The following is a 19,895-nucleotide window of genomic DNA, read 5'->3' on the forward strand; positions in this document are numbered from 1 at the left end:
GCTCAGTGTTAGAGCCCATGCAATTCTATTCAGAAGGTCCAGGTTCAATCTCTGGCTTTCCCAGGTAGGGCTGGCGTATAGACTTCTGTCTGAACACCTAGGTAATGCTGTAGGCCAGGTAAGGCCAAACTTGGCCTTCCAGCTGTTTTGGGACTACAACTCCCATCATCCCTAGCTAACGGGACTAGTGGCCAGGGATGATGGGAATTGTAGTCCCAAAATAGCTGGAGTACCAAGTTTGGCCATGCCTGCTGTAGGCTGTAGGAGATCTTGGAGGCTGCAGCAGCCCTAAAGGCTTGGAGAGAGACATCCCTAGCATTGCTTTTATAGACATGAGATGGTGTGTGTAAATATCTGCCCCCCCCCAAAAAAAGAAAAGTTACTAGGAAGCTCACCGTGTTAGGATAGTTTTTCTCTACCTGCACAGGAGGACAACTTTCCAAAGTGGCCCTAAAATACGGCACATGCAATCTTTACATTTAAATTAGAAGCAGTCTAAACAGACAGTGGTGTAACTTGGAACAGAAAAAAATAGAAACCCCAGAAAACAAAAACATAAAAATAAATCACAATTTGATGGACGCTAGTTTAGTAGTCTGTTACCACTTTATAAAAATCCTACTAAAATTAGGATAGTCAAACTTGTATGGAGCTGTTTATGGGGCGGGGGGAAATGAAGTATCACTTCTCTCCACCTAGGGAGAGAAATTACATTGATAACTTACATTTGTCATTCCAAATAGCTGAAATGCCACAGTTGTGGTGGTGGTTGACAGAAGCTAGATGATTGCCATCACATTTTAGACATGAGCGCTGTACAGAAAAGAAAGCTCTTTTGATAAGAAGAGTTATTCAGACCGAAGGCTAAAATTTACACGCTGCTTTTTATATTTGGGAATAATTTCCTAGCATTAAAAGTAAAAATGGTACAGTTTACAGTAATTTAGGGTCCTCACACAAAAGTTCTCTTCACAAAACTAAAACGTCTTCCAACTAAATATAAAAAATAGACCACCGCTTTTTTTATATATATACAAAAAAGTTTCTTCCAATTGTTTTAATTGGCAGTCATGTCCTTTTGTTTCCTTTGAATCCTCTTCCACTCTGATTGCTTTTAACGCAACACAGTTCTGGTTCTTGGGTTGGGAGCACTGCTGAAATGATAAAAATGAGGTGTGCAAGATGTCAGATACACATGGCAAAACACAAACCAGTAATTTGAGGATTGTTAGCCAATATAAAACTAAGCAAGCAAACAAAATAGGAGCTCGGGGACGGAAAGGATCACTCACAGACGGCATTTTTGAAAGCGATGCAACATCTGTAGTAAACAAAAGCACAGGCCAAGCAACTCAGATTACAAACAGTGAAGCAAGGGAAGGGGGGGCAGGGAGAGTTCAGGTCTATAAAGGGATAGCAGTGGGAACAAAGTACCATAAGCGCATTTGTTGTAAAGCATCCCTTTTCCTCCTTTCCCTCTGAGGCACCAGACTGTAGGAAAAGTAGAGAAAGAAAAGGTAAAGGGAAAACAGTTCTTTCAAGACCAGCCAGAGTTTAATGCATGAAGTACTGTCGTTTTACTCAGCTTTCAGTTTAAACAAGGAAGACCAAATGCAACTAATGATATTAAAAGCAGATGGAGATCTTATAAAACAAGGTGCGCGTGTGTGCCGCCTCCCCGCCTGTTTCTCATGGTTAAATGGTTAAACTATCCCTGAAAGAAACTAAAAGTATTTCTTACTATTTAATTAATAGTGTAGGACTTACGGTGTATTTGATCCTATTCTTCAAGTGCCTTTTAAAATCCATTCTCTCTCCACTCATCGTGCTCCCTAAACTGCTATCTGTAGCAACATGGGACGACTCTTTCATTTGTAGCAAAGGTTTCCAGCCATTTTCAAGAGAAAGAGGGGAGGGAGTTACGTAAGCACTCTTGAAAACTGCGTAGGAACTTAAGATCCGGGTTGTTGCTTTTTTGAACTGGCTGAGGCAATCAGATGCACCCGCCCCGTATAAGCGCTTGTGAACAACCCCGATATAGAAGCAGTTCTACATATATGTAAAGTACTTTTCTAACAACGGTTGTTTCCCTTACGATAGAATTTCTATGCTGTCACGACCCAAAAAATGCCTGGTGGTAGCATAGGGCTTTCTCTGTAGGGCACTGAGGGACCTTACACAGAGCACCTGCTAAGGCTGATACCGTATTTTCCGCTCCATAGGGCGCACCGGACCATAGGGCGCACCTAGTTTTTCGGGGGGGGGGGAATAAAGGGGGGGAAATTATTCCCCCTCCCCCAGCCACGGGGCCGGAGAAGCCCAAGCTTCTCCCGACCCCAGCCCCCAGAACAGGTTCAGGAGCAGCGGCAAGATTGCGCGCAACCTCGCCGCCGCTCCCAGAGCTTGCAGGGCTGGGGATGGGGGAAGCCCGAGCTTCTCCAGAACAGGCTGCTATCCGCAAGCCTTCAGAGCCCGAAGGCTTGTGGATAGCTGCCTGAAGCCCCGGGTGCGCAGCGAAAGCCTGCATTTCAGCGAAAGCCTGCATTCGCTCCATAGGACGCACACACATTTCCCCTTCATTTCTGGAGGGGAAAAAGTGTGTCCTATAGAGCGAAAAATACAGTAAATGTGGCCTAAGGCTACCTTACAAGATCTGTCACACAGGTGTGTCTTGCGTATGTACAACGGATCAGTGTCCTTAGAGGTTCAATCTACTGACCAGACCAAGGACTGTGGCACAATGCAGATTATGAGACGGGGGTATGGAAGGAGGCAAGGCTTCCAAAGGAAACACACTTATTTTTTACCACAGGGGCATTTGCTTGCACTGCACCAAGGGATACATAAAACTGCTCTGTGGCCAACACTGCAAGTTGCTTTTGAAAACAACTCCCTCTATGCCCCATTTGGGTCACCTGTAGTTTCTAGGGTTTGTTCTGACTTTTCCAGAATTATAGGAGTCAGTTCCCACATCTCCAAAATTCACTTCTGTGTGCCTTGCTTACTTCTGCGTGGGGAATACAGTGTGCAAAACCCCCCTCTGTATATAGGACTTGAGAAAACAAGTTATAGAATTACTGGTCTTCACCCTTTACTGAAGAGAGGTGTGATCATCACTAAGTTGTATACCCTAGTCTAGAATTCCAGAGTATGGGCTGTAGCCAATGCCAGTTCTACTCAGAAAACACCCACTGCTATTCCCTCTGCAAAGAGAAAATAGTCCTTCCATTCAGGAATCTGGACACCTTGGCAAACTATTGTTGGGAGAAACCTGGAAACGGAAGACAGAGGGCATGATTTTGCAACCCATAATCTTCCAACCTGATTTTAATTTTTTTTAACGCAGTGAAGCATAACAGATTCGTTTTTGTTATCTTCTCACTTATCGTATCATTTCTAAAATTATAGGATGAGCCACATCGCAAGTGCACCTTGGTGCCTTGGCTGGTTCCTGGATTTCCATTCTCTATTAAATGTTTGATATTATTTGACTGAAACAATTGTCCAACAGGCTGAACAAGGGGAGTGTCCATCACTATTCAAGGTGATGTAGAAAACTGAGGCGAGGAATCATTTTAGACCCGAAGGCCACATACTCTCACAGGCAGCCAGGGGTAATATTCATGTGAGTCTTACCACTGTGCAACAGATTACAGTCCAGCTGCGCAAAAAATCAGGTTTCTACACATACACCTGCCCATTCAAATTTAAGCCAAACAAGAGGCATTATCACAGTTTGAGCACACATTCTTGGCAAAGCACTTAGGAAGAGGGTGACCTGTTGCAGGAGGGCAGCTGGAGGGGGGGGGGCATCGTGAGGGCCAAAGAAAGAGGTCCAGAGAGCCACATTTATGCCTAGGCCTGAGGCTCCTCACTCCTGATGTAAATGACTAATTTCTGCTACTCAAACACCAGTGTACAATTCCTCTCTAACCTCGGTTCCACTAAAGTCAAAAGAAATATGGCTACCACAAAACTACAGGAAACTACTGGGCGATACTCTATATCGATATATTATCCATAACTGGTTTGAAGTTGCTAGCGGTTTCATAATTTTTGACCTGGGAATATATTGCAAATCACGATGTGTGTGTGTGTGTGTGTGTGTGTGTGTGTGTGTTTGGGTGTGCGCTAAGCAAAAATCATAATGTGGGGAAAAACCATGAAGCCAGCCAATGCTCTCGATTCCTGCAGCCCGTTAATTCTGCCCGCTCAGCTCTCTCCTGCTTCCTGCAGGAGGCAGCAAATCACAAGAGCAGGTGCCAGCAAAAATTACAATGGGGGAAAAACATGAAGCTGGCCAATGCCTCTACATAGCTCCATCCTTATTTCAGACGTTGTGATTTATCAGTATATCGCAATGTTTAGCCGGTGATAAATCATGATGGTGAAAACCAGATATTGCCTGGCCCTACTGTGTACTATTTAAATCACAATTATCCAATGCCTAAAATATCCAATTCATGCAACGATTTAGCCTGTGGGCCCTTAATCTACTGACCCAAGATATCTTCTAAGGAAAGGGCCCGTTCAGATGCAACTAGGCTTGAGCCTTGTGCCTGCCTGTTCTGTTCTTGCACCACTTTTTCTCTCCTTGGCACATCAAGGTTGAAGACTTTCTTTGTTAACCAAACCTATAGGGCAGAATCCTTGTTGCACAGCAGAAATCTGCTCATGTAAGAGACTTCACCTTCTCTTCTCCCCCTGCAGCCTCCCTATTTTCTTCAAAGGGTCCTCACAGAGAAAAGAGAAGGGAAGGGGTGGCATGTTTGTGTATATGGTCTGTGCATATCTTGCCTTAATAAGGCAAGATGTAATATCTGAATCTGGTCAAGTAAAAAGTGTGGAGACTGAAGGCAGAGATCTATTAGAGTGCAATGGAAATATAATGTTAGGGATATTTGAAGACAAAGAAGTTCAGATAAAGGCATACCAAAGATAATAGTAAGACTATGCAGAAAGGAGGAGGAAAGATAGCCAGCGAAATCAGCAGGTTTTGAGAAACTGGTTCATTGTTCATTCTGCTTCAACAAGCTGAGTAAATAGTTAGTGGACTGTGAAAAATTGGAAATGTGAGTAATTTTGAAACAAGCAAATATTAAAAGTAAAAGCAGGAATTATTTCTGCTGAAGCAATTTAGAAAAATAAGTATTGTCCAGATAAAATTTCATTGACATTGTAAGGATGGATGGCTGATACTGTCATAATGTGTTTCATTCACTACTCTTCTTAAAAACACAAGAGTAAGACTGTTCAGTTGTGGCCTATGTGGACCTGAGTGAAACCAACCACAGTATCCCCCCTGCTGGCCCAGGGTGAGAACTTCAGTACATAACAAAGACCATGCGCCTTGATAGCACAAAACAATAGTGCTGCAGCAAGTGGATTCAGGTGAAGGGCTAGTAGAAAACAGAAGAAAAGAACAGCTGGAGAAGGGGAATGAAATGCTGGATAGAGGTGATAAAGCGTCTCAACAAAAGGACTCTCACCAAATACTTCCAAAGAGGAACGTAAATCTTTGCCAAGCCAGGACAACCCTGCTGCCTTGGAACTAGATTGTGTGGTTGGAGGGGAAAGGGGAGCACAGAAACCCAGACTAGTATCTCTACTGCAAGAATACATTTCAGAATGCACCATCAACAACCAAATTTACACCCCCAAAAAATAACATGCATTTTTTCAAACTTTGATGTAATACAATTTCTATTTCCATCTGTTAAACTAATGGCCAGTCTAATCTCAAGTGCTTTGTTATAAAAAACAACAACAACCCAATAGTTCTAAAATAAATGGCATAGCTACTTGAGTGTTTTGTTTTTGATGATGTGAACTTATGCACCAGGAGCCATCATCTTATAAGAAATGTATTCCCCTTCCTTTCTCACACAGGACACAATACCAAAATGGCGCTTGCCATCTACAGTTCTTTTTTCCTTTTTTTTAAAAAAAAGTAGCACCTGTATGTTTTTCAAATTGGTGATTAATCATGGGCATCTTTTAGTCATTAAAAATATATCTTAAATACACTAATTAAGCAACAAAATCTTGCAATCCTGTATGTCCAAGTCTCCCCAACTCCAATCGCTTTCTATAAACACCATGCCTCCTGCTCAGTTCTTTAAGGTCTTTGCATCTAAGTAGAGGAGGCATTTATATAATTTTCATATTCTTATATCTAAGAGACTCTCTCACCCTCACAGAAGTCTTTTAAACTTGTTTTACAAGGGGAGGCTGATGGTATAAAAACATCTTTTACTGATTTACTTCAGCTTACATTCAACCTTCATACGTGGCTTCTGAGGCTGTTACCCATTCAGGCAGTGGCCAGAGTTGGACCTGCTTAGCTTCACAAAGATGGAGGCCTCATGTGCCTTCATGATACATGTTATTCAAAACATCCACATTTAACTCAAGTAGTTCTGTCTTACACTCAATATGCCAGCAAGTTTGGAAAACTCAGCAGTGGCCAGAGGATTGGAGAAGATCAGTCTACATCCCAATCCCAAAGAAAGGCAGTGCCAAAGAATGCTCCAACTACCGCACAATTGCACTCATTTCACACGCTAGCAAGGTTATGCTTAAAATTCTACAAGGAAGGCTCAAGCAGTATGTGGACCGAGAACTCCCAGAAGTGCAAGCTGGATTTAGAAGAGGCAGAGGAACCAGAGACCAAATTGCAAACATGCGCTGGATAATGGAGAAAGCTAGAGAGTTCCAGAAAGACATCTACTTCTGCTTCATTGACTATGCAAAAGCCTTTGACTGTGTTGACCACAGCAAACTATGGCAAGTTCTTAAAGAAATGGGAGTGCCTGATCACCTCATCTGTCTTCTGAGAAATCTCTATGTGGGACAAGAAGCTACAGTTAGAACTGGATATGGAACAACTGATTGGTTCCAAATTGGGAAAGGAGTACGGCAAGGCTGTATATTGTCTCCCTGCTTATTTAACTTATATGCAGAATTCATCATGCGAAAGGCTGGGCTGGATGAATCCCAAGCCGGAATTAAGATTGCCGGAAGAAATATCAACAACCTCAGATATGCAGATGACACAACCTTGATGGCAGAAAGTGAAGAGGAATTAAAGAACCTTTTAATGAGGGTGAAAGAGGAGAGCGCAAAATATGGTCTGAAGCTCAACATCAAAAAAACGAAGATCATGGCCACTGGGCCCATCACCTCCTGGCAAATAGAAGGGGAAGAAATGGAGGCAGTGAGAGATTTTACTTTCTTGGGCTCCATGATCAGTGCAGATGGTGACAGCAGTCACGAAATTAAAAGACGCCTGCTCCTTGGGAGAAAGGCGATGGCAAACCTAGACAACATCTTAAAAAGCAGAGACATCACCTTGCCAACAAAGGTCCGTATAGTAAAAGCCATGGTTTTCCCAGTAGTGATGTATGGAAGTGAGAGCTGGACCATAAAGAAGGCTGATTGCCGAAGAATTGATGCTTTTGAATTATGGTGCTGGAGGAGACTCTTGAGAGTCCCATGGACTGCAAGAAGATCAAACCTCTCCATTCTGAAGGAAATCAGCCCTGAGCGCTCACTGGAAGGACAGATCGTGAAGCTGAGGCTCCAATACTTTGGCCACCTCATGAGAAGAGAAGACTCCCTGGAAAAGACCCTGATGTTGGGAAAGATGGAGGGCACAAGGAGAAGGGGACGACAGAGAATGAGATGGTTGGATGGTGTTCTTGAAGCTACCAGCATGAGTTTGATCAAACTGCGGGAGGCAGTGGAGGACAGAAGTGCCTGGCGTGCTCTGGTCCATGGGGTCACGAAGAGTCGGACACGACTAAACGACTAAACAACAACAGTTCTGTCTTAAATACATTTCCCCAATACATTAGAAAAGGATACTTGGGCCCCGGCTGGATGCAACACCAAATCTCCATTTTAGCTTCATGTGTGTGAGCAGCCATGGAGTCCTGGTCTCACATGCCCCCTCTTCCTCTCTTCTCTTATGAGTCATGCCATAAGGAGAACATCATCAGCATCCATTTCTACTTTTAAACTAACCGGCAAGAGCTCTGATTAGTTTAAACTATAGTTTTAAGTATGCCAGGATCACAATCCACAATTTGACGTGGGCTCTCAAAAGCTAAACGTAGTTCTTCCCACCCCTCAAATTCAGATACAAAAAGAAACAGGTTAGTTCAAAACTTAAAAGAGGATGCTTCTGATCTCATGGCTGTGCTGAAGGAGGGAAGGGGGAATCTGTGAACTCAAAGCTCACTGCTACTTGCACTAAACTACGGTTCAGTGTTTGTCTGAAAGCAGCATTTAATTCAAGAAGCAGAAGCCTGAATTTTATTTAAAGTTCAGTCTTCATTAATTGACAGTGTCTGCAGGGCAGCACAGTAGTTCTCACCTTTTAAAACTGCCTTTTCTTGCAGTAGACCTGGTTGTTCTTTTAGAATGGCCTGAAGTGTCAGAATTGCTAGTTTCAGGCGGTTTACTTTTTTGAACACTGGACTGCAGAATTACCCTGAAAGGAGTAGGAGAAAGAAATTACTTAAAAGTAAACTGAAATGTACATAATGTACGAAGATAAATGTGGCATATAGTTTTCTACCTCAAAACATCTACCTAAGATGCCTAAAAGACAGGATTTTGTGGACAACTGTTTTTGATCTTTCCTCATTGAGTGTGAGGTAGTATTCAGATATTGGCTCTGTTTTAAATCCACTAAAACTTTTCATTCAGAGTATTAATACAGCCAACCATTTTGGGCTCAAGTTTTTACTTCCAAAACAGAGAAGCAAAGGGTTCTTTCTTTCTTTCAAGTGCAAGAAAAGTGCCTTTATGGATCCTACCATACAAACATCTCTGCATTACTCCTGAATGTCCCAGACAAGGCACGGGCGACCACACAATCCAACATATGAACTGATACTAAGAAATATCTAAATATTATAAAGGAGCAGTGATTGCCTAAGCTTGACCACTGGAGTTTATAACCAAAGAAATTGGTTTTTACACGCACGGAAAAACCAACTGTGAATCCCTTCATTGGGGCTCAGAATTTGAAATGAACTCTCTAGTTTTCAAAAAGTTATGTGAACCAACACTTTTTTAAAAAAAACAAGGTAATTTCTGCTTTGCTGCTATCCTGTTCTCCTAATGTCCTTGTTTTGATTTCATGCTTTCCATAGGCGGTGAAACAGGAACAAACGTCTCCTTAAATTCCTCCACTTCACTACTCAGTTATTACTGGAAAGGGGAGAGATTTCATCAGCATACATTACCCAACTGTATTCCCTCCCCTCCTAGCTGGTGAACGCTCACACAGCATCTTGGAGAATCATTTCCAGAGGGTGATGTTTGGGGAGTGCTCTTTGGCCCCGTGGAGCCTTCAACGTAGGGTTCCTCAAGGTTCAATTTTATCCTCTATGCTATTTAACATCTACATGAAACCGCTGAGTGAGGTTATTATTCAGAGTTTTAGAGTACGTTGTCAGCAATGAGCTGATGACACACAACAATTTCTCCTTTACATCTGCAGGTGAGGCAGTGGATGGACACGACCATTGTCTTGCCTCGGTCATGGACTGAAGCTCAATCCAGGTAAGACCAAGGCATGGTCAGTGGGCGGCTCCCTAGACCGGATGCCTGCTCTTGATGGAATTACACTCCCTCGGAAGGAGCGGGTGGATAGCTTGGGGGGTAACTCCTGGATCCTTTGCTTTCGCTGGAGGCTCAGGTGGCCTCAGTGGTGTAGAGTGCCTTCCATCAGTTTTGGCTGTTGACCCAGCTGCACCTCTATCTGAACAGGGATGACCTAACTTCTATGTTCTGGTAATCTCTAGGTTGGATTACTGCAATGTGATATATGTAGGGCTGCCTCTGAGGATGGTTTGGAAACTTCAGCTGGTGCAGAATTTGGCATCCAGGCTCCTCACCAGGGCAGGACGGTTTGAGCACATTATGCCAATCCTGGCCTGACAGCACTGGCCGCCGATTAGTTTCCGGGACCGATTCAAAGTACTGGTTTTGACCTACAAAGCCTTAAATGGCTCAGGACCACAATGCCTCAAGGACCGCCTCTCCCTATTTGAACCACCCTGGACCCTGCAATCATCATCTGAGGCCATTCTTTGTGTGTCTCCTCCATGAGAGGTTCAGGGGGTAGCAACATGAGAATAGGCCTTTTCTGCAGTGGTTCCCAGTTTGTGGAATGCTCTCCCCAGAGAGGCTCGTCTGGCACCTTCATTATACCTCTAAAGGCAGCAGGTGTTCTCTTCTACCAAGCCTTTGGGCTGATTAACAATTCTATGTCCTTTTAAATGTGTTTTTGGGAGGGGGTGTTATTGGTTTTCTCTTTTTCTGTTCTTGTTTTTATTACGTATTTTGTGCTTTCATTTGGTATTTTTATGCTGTGAGCCACCCTGAGATATACAAATTTAAACAAATAAATCCCATATCTTCATGGAGCAAGATTCAGCTCTGATACTATAGAAGAACTTCCCCCCATCTGTTCCTGTAAGCAATTAAGTGGGCTGCAATAATAGTTCTGTTCAGTGAAACTTTCCAGGAGGGACAATCACTAGGTGACTATGGATTTCTTTATTCTTACTTTTTTAAAAAAATTAATAATAGTGCTTATATTATTGATATGCTTTCAGTTTATTTCTATTCTTAGCCACTTTAGATATATAAAAAGGCATTCCTGGAAACTTTAAAAGGACAGTAAAAATTCAGGTCAGCTATTAAAAAAACATTTTGCTCCACAAGGGGTATGAACCAGTCATTGAGAGGACAATTAACAGAGTAATCCTAACTTACCTTTACACCAGAATTGGGGAAGAGGGAAAGAGTGATCAGCTGTTACAATGGGAGCCAGCTCCACTTCTCGGCTATTTCATAGTAGCCAGAGCAGGAGGTGGGGGACAAGAGATTTAATCCCCCTGCCAGGGGCTGCAATAGGAGGGTATTAACTTTGGCCACCCCATGACAGGCATTCAGTTTCAGTGCTTCTGTGGGCATGTGAGGGAAACAAAGCATCTATGGTTCTGGTGTATCCACAACTAGCCCCGATAAGCCCCCTTCTTACCTCCTCCACCCAACATCACTGGTGGAAGGTCTAAGCCAGTGGAGATCTAAGTGTCTTCTCACTGGTACACCTCCATCTCCATCACAGCAGCACTCCCAGGGACAAAGGATTGCTCCATTAAGATGCTAAACCCCTCTTCTACAGCAGTGGCCCCTCCCTCTCCCCCCACATTTTGTAAGTGGGTGCATTTCAGATAAGTGACAGGTTCTGCAAGACTGCAACTGTAGTGGCAACTGCAAAGGGAAGAGACAGTTTAATTCCTCACTGTAATTGTCTCCTTCGCTTTGTGACACCAATTCATTTCACTGGTTGCAATGCATAGCTCATCGCTTCTATTGTGAGACAAGAAATGTGTCTCAAGTCTCCAGGAGTTCATAAAATGCAAGCTATTCTAAGCACACTAAGGTCGATGTGTATACAGTACAGTGATTTACTGCATTTTTAAAGCTAAAAATGCAGGATATGCTAATTTCCAGAAATAACACAGAGCAAGACAATGGTCTTCAGCTATAAAGAATGGGAACGGGCATCTGTATGAAATGGCTAGGAGCTGCTATCAAGGTTCCAGCAATATGTGAATGACATCCTGCTCTTTCTCTTTATTGCCTGCATTCTAGGGGGTTGGGACTAGAATGCCCTGGGAATCACTTCCGGCTGTACAATTCTATGATTCTATATTTATCAAATTAAGGAAATCATCTATGCCTCATTTCTGTAGGTTTAAATTGGGTGAGCAGAGTTAAGGACTGAAAGTTGCAATGAAGCACAAACTGCTCAACACAAGACCTTCTTGTTAAAGATACAAGGGAAATGTGAAATATTCCAAAGTATCACTAGGGGGCATAAGGCCTCGTTCCTTAAATCGGCCCAGTACAATCCAAGACACAACAAACTTTCCTTTTTCATAAACTATTTTACATTTCCATCCTAAATCAGACAGAAAGGTGGGATTTAAGACTTTCATATGTGAAAAAAATCAAGAATACCTGCAATCCAGAAAATAGTTTGCCCTTTTACATTCCTTCACTTACAGCACAATCCTATGCAGCCTTGTTCACAGGGGAGCATGCATAGGATTGCAAGTTTCAGTGTCTGACCTGTACTGCACTGACAAAGCACTGTCCACATCTTTTCAAATCCATAATCTGAGAATCAAAACCCAGCACAGATTACTGTGGCAAGGCAGCTATTCAAAACTAGTCCAGAACTAGGAGATGAAGAAACCCCAAACGACCTTTCATATGCCGATAACAAGAGAGCACCGGACAAGAAAAGAACACCGTCCTGCAAATGTCTGGCAGTTTTTGGAGGGCAATTCTATAAAGCACACAAATCACAATCAGTTTTTCTTGTAAAAGCAAGTAGCCCAAGTTCCATGATGCCTTGCAAAAAAAAGGGGGAGGGGAAGGGGAAAAGAAGAAGGCTGTAAAAGCTTGGTGCATGCATTTATGAAAGAGGAGAGAAGGTGAACTTCTGTAAAGAATGTAATAGGGACACACTTACACTATGACTCTGTCAAGGGAGGTCCTGCTGGACCTAGGTTCTTAACCCATCTAGACAGAATAGGAGGTTGGGAAGAAGGGAGCCACACACAATCCACCAGATGACAATGCTACTCAGGACAGACACCAGCATAGCTAGGAGACATCTAAAAAGGGGTGAGGGTGGGGAGGAAGAGATGGATATGAAATCAAAGGGGAAAATCAAGAACTCTTTTTTTTTTTAAAAGAAATGAGTGGTACATTTCAGCCAGTTGCAGTTGAAAAAAAAGGAAAAAAAGCTCTATCTGTGTTTTTTGGTGCTGTGGGGGAAAATCCCTTCCCTGTTCAAAGGCCATGCTGTATTTTTAGGGAGATTATTTTAACCTTTGTTTGATTTACAGGGTGAATCTAGGAAGGATTCTGCAAATCACTTTTCATCTAAAATACCCCAAACTCTGTCTTAGCTAGAAATTAACTGACAGATTTGTCCAAATGCCATTTAAGAATACAATTTAAGAGCCTGTGCATCAGGCCAATGGTCCATTTAGTCTAACATCCTCACAGTGGTAACCAGGTACTTATGGGAAGCCAAAAAGGAGGGCCTGGGTGCAATCTCCGCTCTTAAAAACACACAGACACAAAACCTTGTTCATAATATAGCGTACCAATATTAAATGCTCTCTGTGGGAGGGTCCATCAATTCATAGCTGTCAATGTTTCCGTTTTTAAAAGGGAAATTTCCTTATTCCAAATAGGATTCCTCGCAAGAAAAGGGAAAAGTTGACAGCTATGCATCAATTAGGCTACATCTGCTTCACTAATATTGGTCTGCCTGATCTAACAGCAACATCAGCATCAAAACATACATACACACACACTTCAAACAAAACACACAGAGAGATGTGCTGCTTTTCTACATTAAAATTATATTTTAAAAGTATTGCATACTTTTTACCCAATATGCTTTTTTTTCTAACCACAATGCACATGCAAAGGAATTTCTTTTGGCCAAAAGCCTTCACACTCACACACACAAACACAGGGAACTGCCTCAGCAGGAAGGGCCTTGTTTTGTTTTAAAAAATACACTGAAACAAAGAAGCTTTTAGGCATTGATGTAATGTTCGGTTTAGTAAGTGTTTTGTGATTTAGCCAATAAGCCTAATATGTTAGGAGATGCGGCAGAGAGGAGAATTTACTAATGATAAGGAAATGAGAAGATTTGGACATCAAGGTGACAGCTAGTGGCAATGAATTAATTGTGTGCAACTTTTAGAGTACCTAAAGACATACAGAAGAAGTCAGTCTTTAAGAAAGAGGCTTTTGCATTTACAGATGCAAAATGAAATTAACTTACGTTAGTGGAACTGAGTTTCCTTTTGACTGCCGTTTACTTTTCAGGGCACGAAGCTTATCTCCTTGTGTAACTGAGTGCATTTCTTCTTCATCATCACTGTACTGTAAATAAATGGCAAGTCATTGGAATAATTTATAGTATACTTCAAAGTCTTGATGCTGAAGCATAAAACTTGATGCATACCAGACCCCCAGTGAACTAATGAACTTTTTACCTAAAGTTGCAACAGATCTCACGAAAACATTTCTTTAGCATTTTGGTGTGTATCTGTTTATTTTCTTGTTAACACAGGCATAAAAACCCACAGGAGGAACGCCCTCTCCACAGCAACAGAAACCTGTGTGTGTATCTCTCTTCTGCTACTCAAAAAAGAATATCTAAATTCAACTATATTATGCCCATACCTCACCTGTAGAATGTCCTTTCAATCTTGCTCATTCGTCACACATTTTCCCCTACTCTTAGGATGCTTTTCAGGAATAGGAATACAGAAGAGCATACAAAAAGAATCCAACCACTTTTGCTTTATTATACCCACATTTAGCAATGCCCTAAGATTTACAACAGCACGATGTTCGGGTGATTACCGGTTCAGAATCTTTACTGCTGCCAATCTGACTTTTGGAGTCATGAATTGAAATGTCATCTACTCCTGAAAGAATTTTTGTAACAGTGTATTTTGCTGTCTTCCTTAGCTTTGCACGGAGAATATCACCTTCCAACCAAAGTTCTGACTGTTTCCTGTTACGGAGAGAAAATACAGTAGAAATTGCCAATATCAATTTTTGACTACATTTATAAATCCAAATTCATAAGTTAAGCAGAGTCCAGTAGCAGGTGTGCCATCCTCTAATGTGGTACAAAATGGTCTCAATATAGTCATGTAAAATATTTATCGCATTGCATCCAACTATGCCCTTCCATTTGCAGAATTGCTTTGACCTAGCAGTGGTTTCCAGTAATTGGAAAATGAGGTTATTTTTGGCAATTCCTCCTCCTCTTTTCTGCAACACCCTCCCCACCAACAAAAAAGCAATCTGCTCTGGAGGATTGGTAGAATCTTTGGAACAGCATGGGAAGTAGTGTGGAGGGATGCCGGAGGAACAATTAAAAATTGTCTCCCTTACATTGTCACCAATGGAAGCTAACGCCCGGAAAAGACTCAATATGGAGGCCAAATGGCTGAAATATTGGGAAATTCTAGAAAAAGATGGAGATACTTGGAGATTGCAGAGTTTGGAGAAATTAAAGGATAAAGTGCGAGATTGGTTACATTATGCTCAGATTAAGGAGGTTTTCAACTTGGATAAAAAGATAGGATTCCAGGTGGAAAAATCGAAACTAGAAACAGAACTGTTAGAAGCTAAGACTAAGGTACTTTCCAAAATGTACAACTTGCTGTTAAAATGGAACACACAAGATGAAACGGTCAAATCAGCTATGATAAAATGGGCACAGGACATTGGTTACAACATTATGTTTGCTGACTGGGAAAGGTTATGGACCACCGGTGTGAAGTTCACGGCATGTAATGCCTTGAAAGAAAATATTATGAAAATGGTATATAGGTGGTACATGACCCCAGTCAAGCTTGCAAAAATATATCACTTGCCTGATAACAAATGTTGGAAATGTAAGGAAACTGAAGGAACATTCTTTCACCTCTGGTGGACTTGCCCTAAGGTTAAGGCTTTCTGGGAAATGATTTATAATGAATTGAAAAAGGTATTTAAGTATACCTTCTCTAAGAAACCAGAGGCCTTCCTTTTGGGTATTGTTGGTCAGAGGGTGTTAAAGAAGGATCGAATTTTCTTTTTGTATGCAACAACAGCAGCAAGAATACTTATCGCAAAATACTCGAAGACCCAAGATTTGCCCACCGTGGAAGAATGGCAGACGCAACTGATAGACTACATGGAATTGGCAGAAATGACTGGCAGAATCCGAGACCTGGGAGAAGAGGCAGTGGACGAGGACTGGAAAAAGTTTAAGGACTATTTACAAAAACATTGTAAACTGTATGAGTGCTAAGAAGGGTGCAGGACTGAAAACAACATGGCACCAGTAATTTAGTTGAAAGAAAAATGAGAATAAGTGAGATTTGAGAAATAAGATAAACTTTGGAATAACATTATGTCTAAATTAAGTATTTGAGTTCTTGACAAAAATGTTTAAAGTCAGGGAAATAATATTTGAACATTACATAATAAGAGTTGAAAGAAGGCGATAAATTGCTGTTTATAATTCTATAACTGGGAACGCAGAATTGGGAGATGTGAGGAAGTCCAAAAGCTTAAGAAAAGATGGATGTTGGATATCTGATTTTGTTGTATGTTTTTTATTGTATGTTAATCTTTTTGCTTTTTTCTGTTTATTTCTGTTTGTTCTGTGTTTGGAGAATTTAATGTTTAAAATTCTTAATAAATATCTTTAAAAAAAAAAAATTGTCTCCCTTACATTAGAGGAGTGGATCTCAGCTAAATCAAAAGCCCTTTTGTGAACAGATGGATGCCAACCAGAGTTATAATTTTATTTCTACCTTGAAAGTTTTATTGAAAGGCAGGAGACAAACATTTTAGAGAGCTATTGCTATTGTTTGTTTAAAACAATTAGATGTATTAGTAGATGAAAAAGTTGCTTTCAGTCTGCTGGCAGGCTTAATGAGTGCCGAGTGAAGTCTTGCAGTGTAATTGCTTTGTCATACTAATCTGATGCTAAGGCATCAATCAATATCGATATTTTAATCACCGCATTTTAGACATTTCATTGCTATGTCTTGTGCATGTTCTTCACCTTAAAAAACAATAGTTTCATTTCATTTTTGTATACACTTCAGTAGTAATTCATATATATTGATGTTTCTACCCAATTCTGTACCATAGTCTATAATTTTGAGGTTGAGTTTTCTGTTTTCCTTCCCTTTTCTTTAAGGCTTAGTCCAGGCAGAATGTGTGTGCAACTGTACAGGCTCTGTGATTTCAGCTTCTGTCAGTAATGCACATTCAGCTGCTGAATTCTACTGCATACCCGGCAAGTGTCTCGGGGGGGAAAAGGGACATCCCATTTTTTCTCACGATATAACAGTGGCCATTTGGGTTGCTGCGATGTTGTGCAATTTCTCCCTGAAAAAAGCACTTTTGGGGGGCTGCAATATCGCATGGTGCCCCAAAACATGGATTTTGGGGCGCTGTGCCTCAAGAAAGCAGTTTTTTGGGGGGGAGCTGCAGCACAAAATCACATGAGATCACAGCAACCAAACTGGCTGGTGTGCTCTCACACACAAATATGGGAAGATGGTGTCTGTAAAGAAGGCATCCCTGATTTGGGCTTCATACGTGTTGGAAGGTATGCTACTGATGGGAAAGCACGTCAAAGACACACAGCTCTAACCAGATGCCGGTGATTGTAGGCTGCTTATACTGCAGTTTCTGATTTACGTGTAAAGCAGCAAGCAGCAGACCAAGCCAGCGGTCAGAATTACCAGTGTCTTCAGAAGGCACACTGCCAATCCCTGCTCTCTATGTGGGTAACTGCTGTTTTATGGTCCTAACCTCCTTTAACCTATATTTAATATAACAGAAGGCAGAATGGTCATTACCAATTTGTGTGAGGCCAGGTCCCGGTCACAGCATGCAAATAATTAAATAGTTTCAGTACTGATTCAATCTTCTGGGGGGGGGGGAGAATGGGTTTAAAGGCTTACTTACTCTAACAGGAAGTGCTGCTGTGCTCCAATCACAGAGCCAGGTCTGCAGATTCTAATCCAGGCAATAGCTTCAGCAGCAGTCATCCTGTAATGCTTCATAATGTAACAGGCTATAAGTGTGCCAGTTCTGCCAAGTCCAGCTGCGTGGAACACAAATAAGCTCGTTCTTTTTTCTGGCTTTTGCAAGCAGATCTTCATTCACAGTGGCGTAGCGTGGGTTGTCAGCACCCGGGGCAAGGCAAGTAATTTGTGCCCCCTAACCTGTGGATTTGCGCCCCCTAACCCGTGGATTTGCGCCCCCTAACCCTAACCCCCAGATGTTGCGCCTGGTGCAGCCGGCCCCCCCTGCATCCCCCACGCTACGCCACTGCTCATTCAGGCTTTATCATGCTTTTATGCTCCCTCTGCAAACCACAACTGCTTGGGCCCTACATTTCTTAGGCCAGGCCTTCACAAAAAGGAACCCCAAGCACATCAGGCCATGTATTGGGTATGTGTGTGTGAGAGAGAAACACACTATATAGCTCAGTCATACATCACATGCTCTACATGCAAAAGGTCCCAGATCAAATCCCCAGCATTTCCAGTTAATATTGGGATGCAGATAATGAGGTTGCCCCTTTTCTGCTTCTGGAAAGCCATTGCCAGTCAGAGCAGACAGCCCTGGGCTAGATCCACCAATAGTCAGACTTTCTATGAGGCAGTTGCCCATGTTCCTATTCTGGCTTGAGATAATACTCTTTTCTGCAACTGACAGTATCCTCTGTGGTCAGCTCAGAGTGCCCTGTTGGTGTATTTTATAAACAAATTTAAACAGCAAATGCTTGAGCAGATCCAAGCCTGGATGAGGCTCCTCAACTTTCACCAATCTCTTCCAATGGTATGGAGATGCTCCTGAGCTGAGCCACCTGTGGCCCTCTGGGGAAATGGGGGGGGTACCCAATTTTCAACAACTCTGCTCCCTCCTAATCCCAAATTGCTCACAGCTCACCCCATTCAGGAAGTGCTCTCCAACCTGTTTGGATTCAACACACTGTATCTGTAATCGAAACTTTCTAAATTGCACCAAAGGCATACCTGGACATAAGGTGGCAGTCGAAAGTTTGTTCTGGATGGGATCTTTCAAAGTGAGCTTAGCTTTCAATCCCCAGATTTGTAATATACAAAAAAGCAAACTGAAATATATCCATGTTATTCTGTAAGGATGTGCACCTTTATTATTACTTCTAAAGGCTTGGGCTGCACATTGTCACTTTTCTACCATAAAAAACTTTCATAAGTTATCACTACTTCCTTAGTGACTTATGATGAGGCTTACCTGTAGCAGCTGGCCTCACTGGGATGCTCTTTACTTACTACACATTTATGCAGGTAACTTATTTATTTCACATTTGTGCTTCTTACAGTTTAGTGGAATCCACTGGAACACAGGCCGAAAGCAGAATGTTTAGAGGCTTACTGCTTCCATTTCTCTGTCTCTAACTAAGCTATGTATGATTAGCAAGATTCCACATGGAAGTTGGAAGTAGTAATCTCGCAAGAGGCCACAGCAGTTAGGGATGAGATGGAAGAAAAAGCAGACTTCCAACATTCTAATGACAGAGATGTCAGAATCCTTGCACTACAAATAATTTTAAAAAGAAACTGGTGTGATTTTGGTCAAATTGCTAAAAAAAATGCTGCGCAATGGCTGAACTAAGTGATGGTTAATAATGCATGCTGTGAATGCTATCCCAAAAAGTTAGTGTCAATTACTTTAACGCATGATTCCTGTACCTTTGCAATGAACTGCTATAGCACCTTCGGCATTTTCACAAATGCTTAGGAATGTTCTGATGATGGCATCATTAGGTATACTTCCATCAGCAAAGAAGAGTTCATAATGCTCAAACCCTGCATCTTTAAATCTCCTTGCATCATACACTCTCTTGTTTAGACGGATTATAGTGGTAACATTATGTCTTCTGAAGTAGGGAAAATAGGCCTCGGGGGCGTGGTGTGGGTAACCTGGAAGAAAGGAACCAATGAACATTTATGGTAGTGTAGAACAAAATATCAAGCAAGCCACCCAAATACCCCACCAAAACCTATCAACCCAGCCTGTTTTCAAATACTGATTTCTATAGTTCAGTGATGTCCAACCGGGTGACCGCGATTGACAGGTAGATTCCAGGAAGATCGCGGTTGGTCGCGGGATCCTTATCAATCGCAGGATTTAAAGCAATGCATAATGAATTTTGCGCCCCCTGCCCCATTCCTACGTAGCTTCAAAAGGGCGATCGTTTCTAGTCT

General features: G+C 42.0%; 1 protein-coding gene across 9 annotated transcripts in view; it reads right to left on the minus strand.

Annotated features, from left to right (window-relative positions):
- Positions 1-865: 865 nt before the first annotated feature.
- Positions 866-19,895, minus strand: part of CDC14B (cell division cycle 14B) — a 54,298-nt gene continuing 35,268 nt past the window's right edge. For 2 of the 9 annotated variants that reach the window (XM_081213746.1, XM_081213750.1), the window contains exons 9-15: positions 19,380-19,610; positions 17,605-17,743; positions 14,485-14,638; positions 13,898-13,998; positions 8,378-8,494; positions 1,435-1,491; positions 866-1,154 (exon numbers count right to left, since the gene is read on the minus strand). In XM_081213746.1, the coding sequence (XP_081069872.1) occupies positions 1,115-1,154; positions 1,435-1,491; positions 8,378-8,494; positions 13,898-13,998; positions 14,485-14,638; positions 17,605-17,743; positions 19,380-19,610 (839 nt within the window). In that variant the 3' untranslated portion in view covers positions 866-1,114. Of the gene's footprint in view, positions 1,155-1,434; positions 1,492-1,767; positions 1,866-8,377; positions 8,495-12,562; positions 12,708-13,897; positions 13,999-14,484; positions 14,639-17,604; positions 17,744-19,379; positions 19,611-19,895 lie in introns of all 9 variants that reach the window. The other 7 variants (XR_014013119.1, XR_014013120.1, XM_081213747.1 and 4 more) reach the window with 7 other exon arrangements.

This window comes from Podarcis bocagei (genome assembly GCF_964188305.1).
Source record: "Podarcis bocagei genome assembly, chromosome: 11".
NCBI lineage: Eukaryota > Metazoa > Chordata > Lepidosauria > Squamata > Lacertidae > Podarcis > Podarcis bocagei.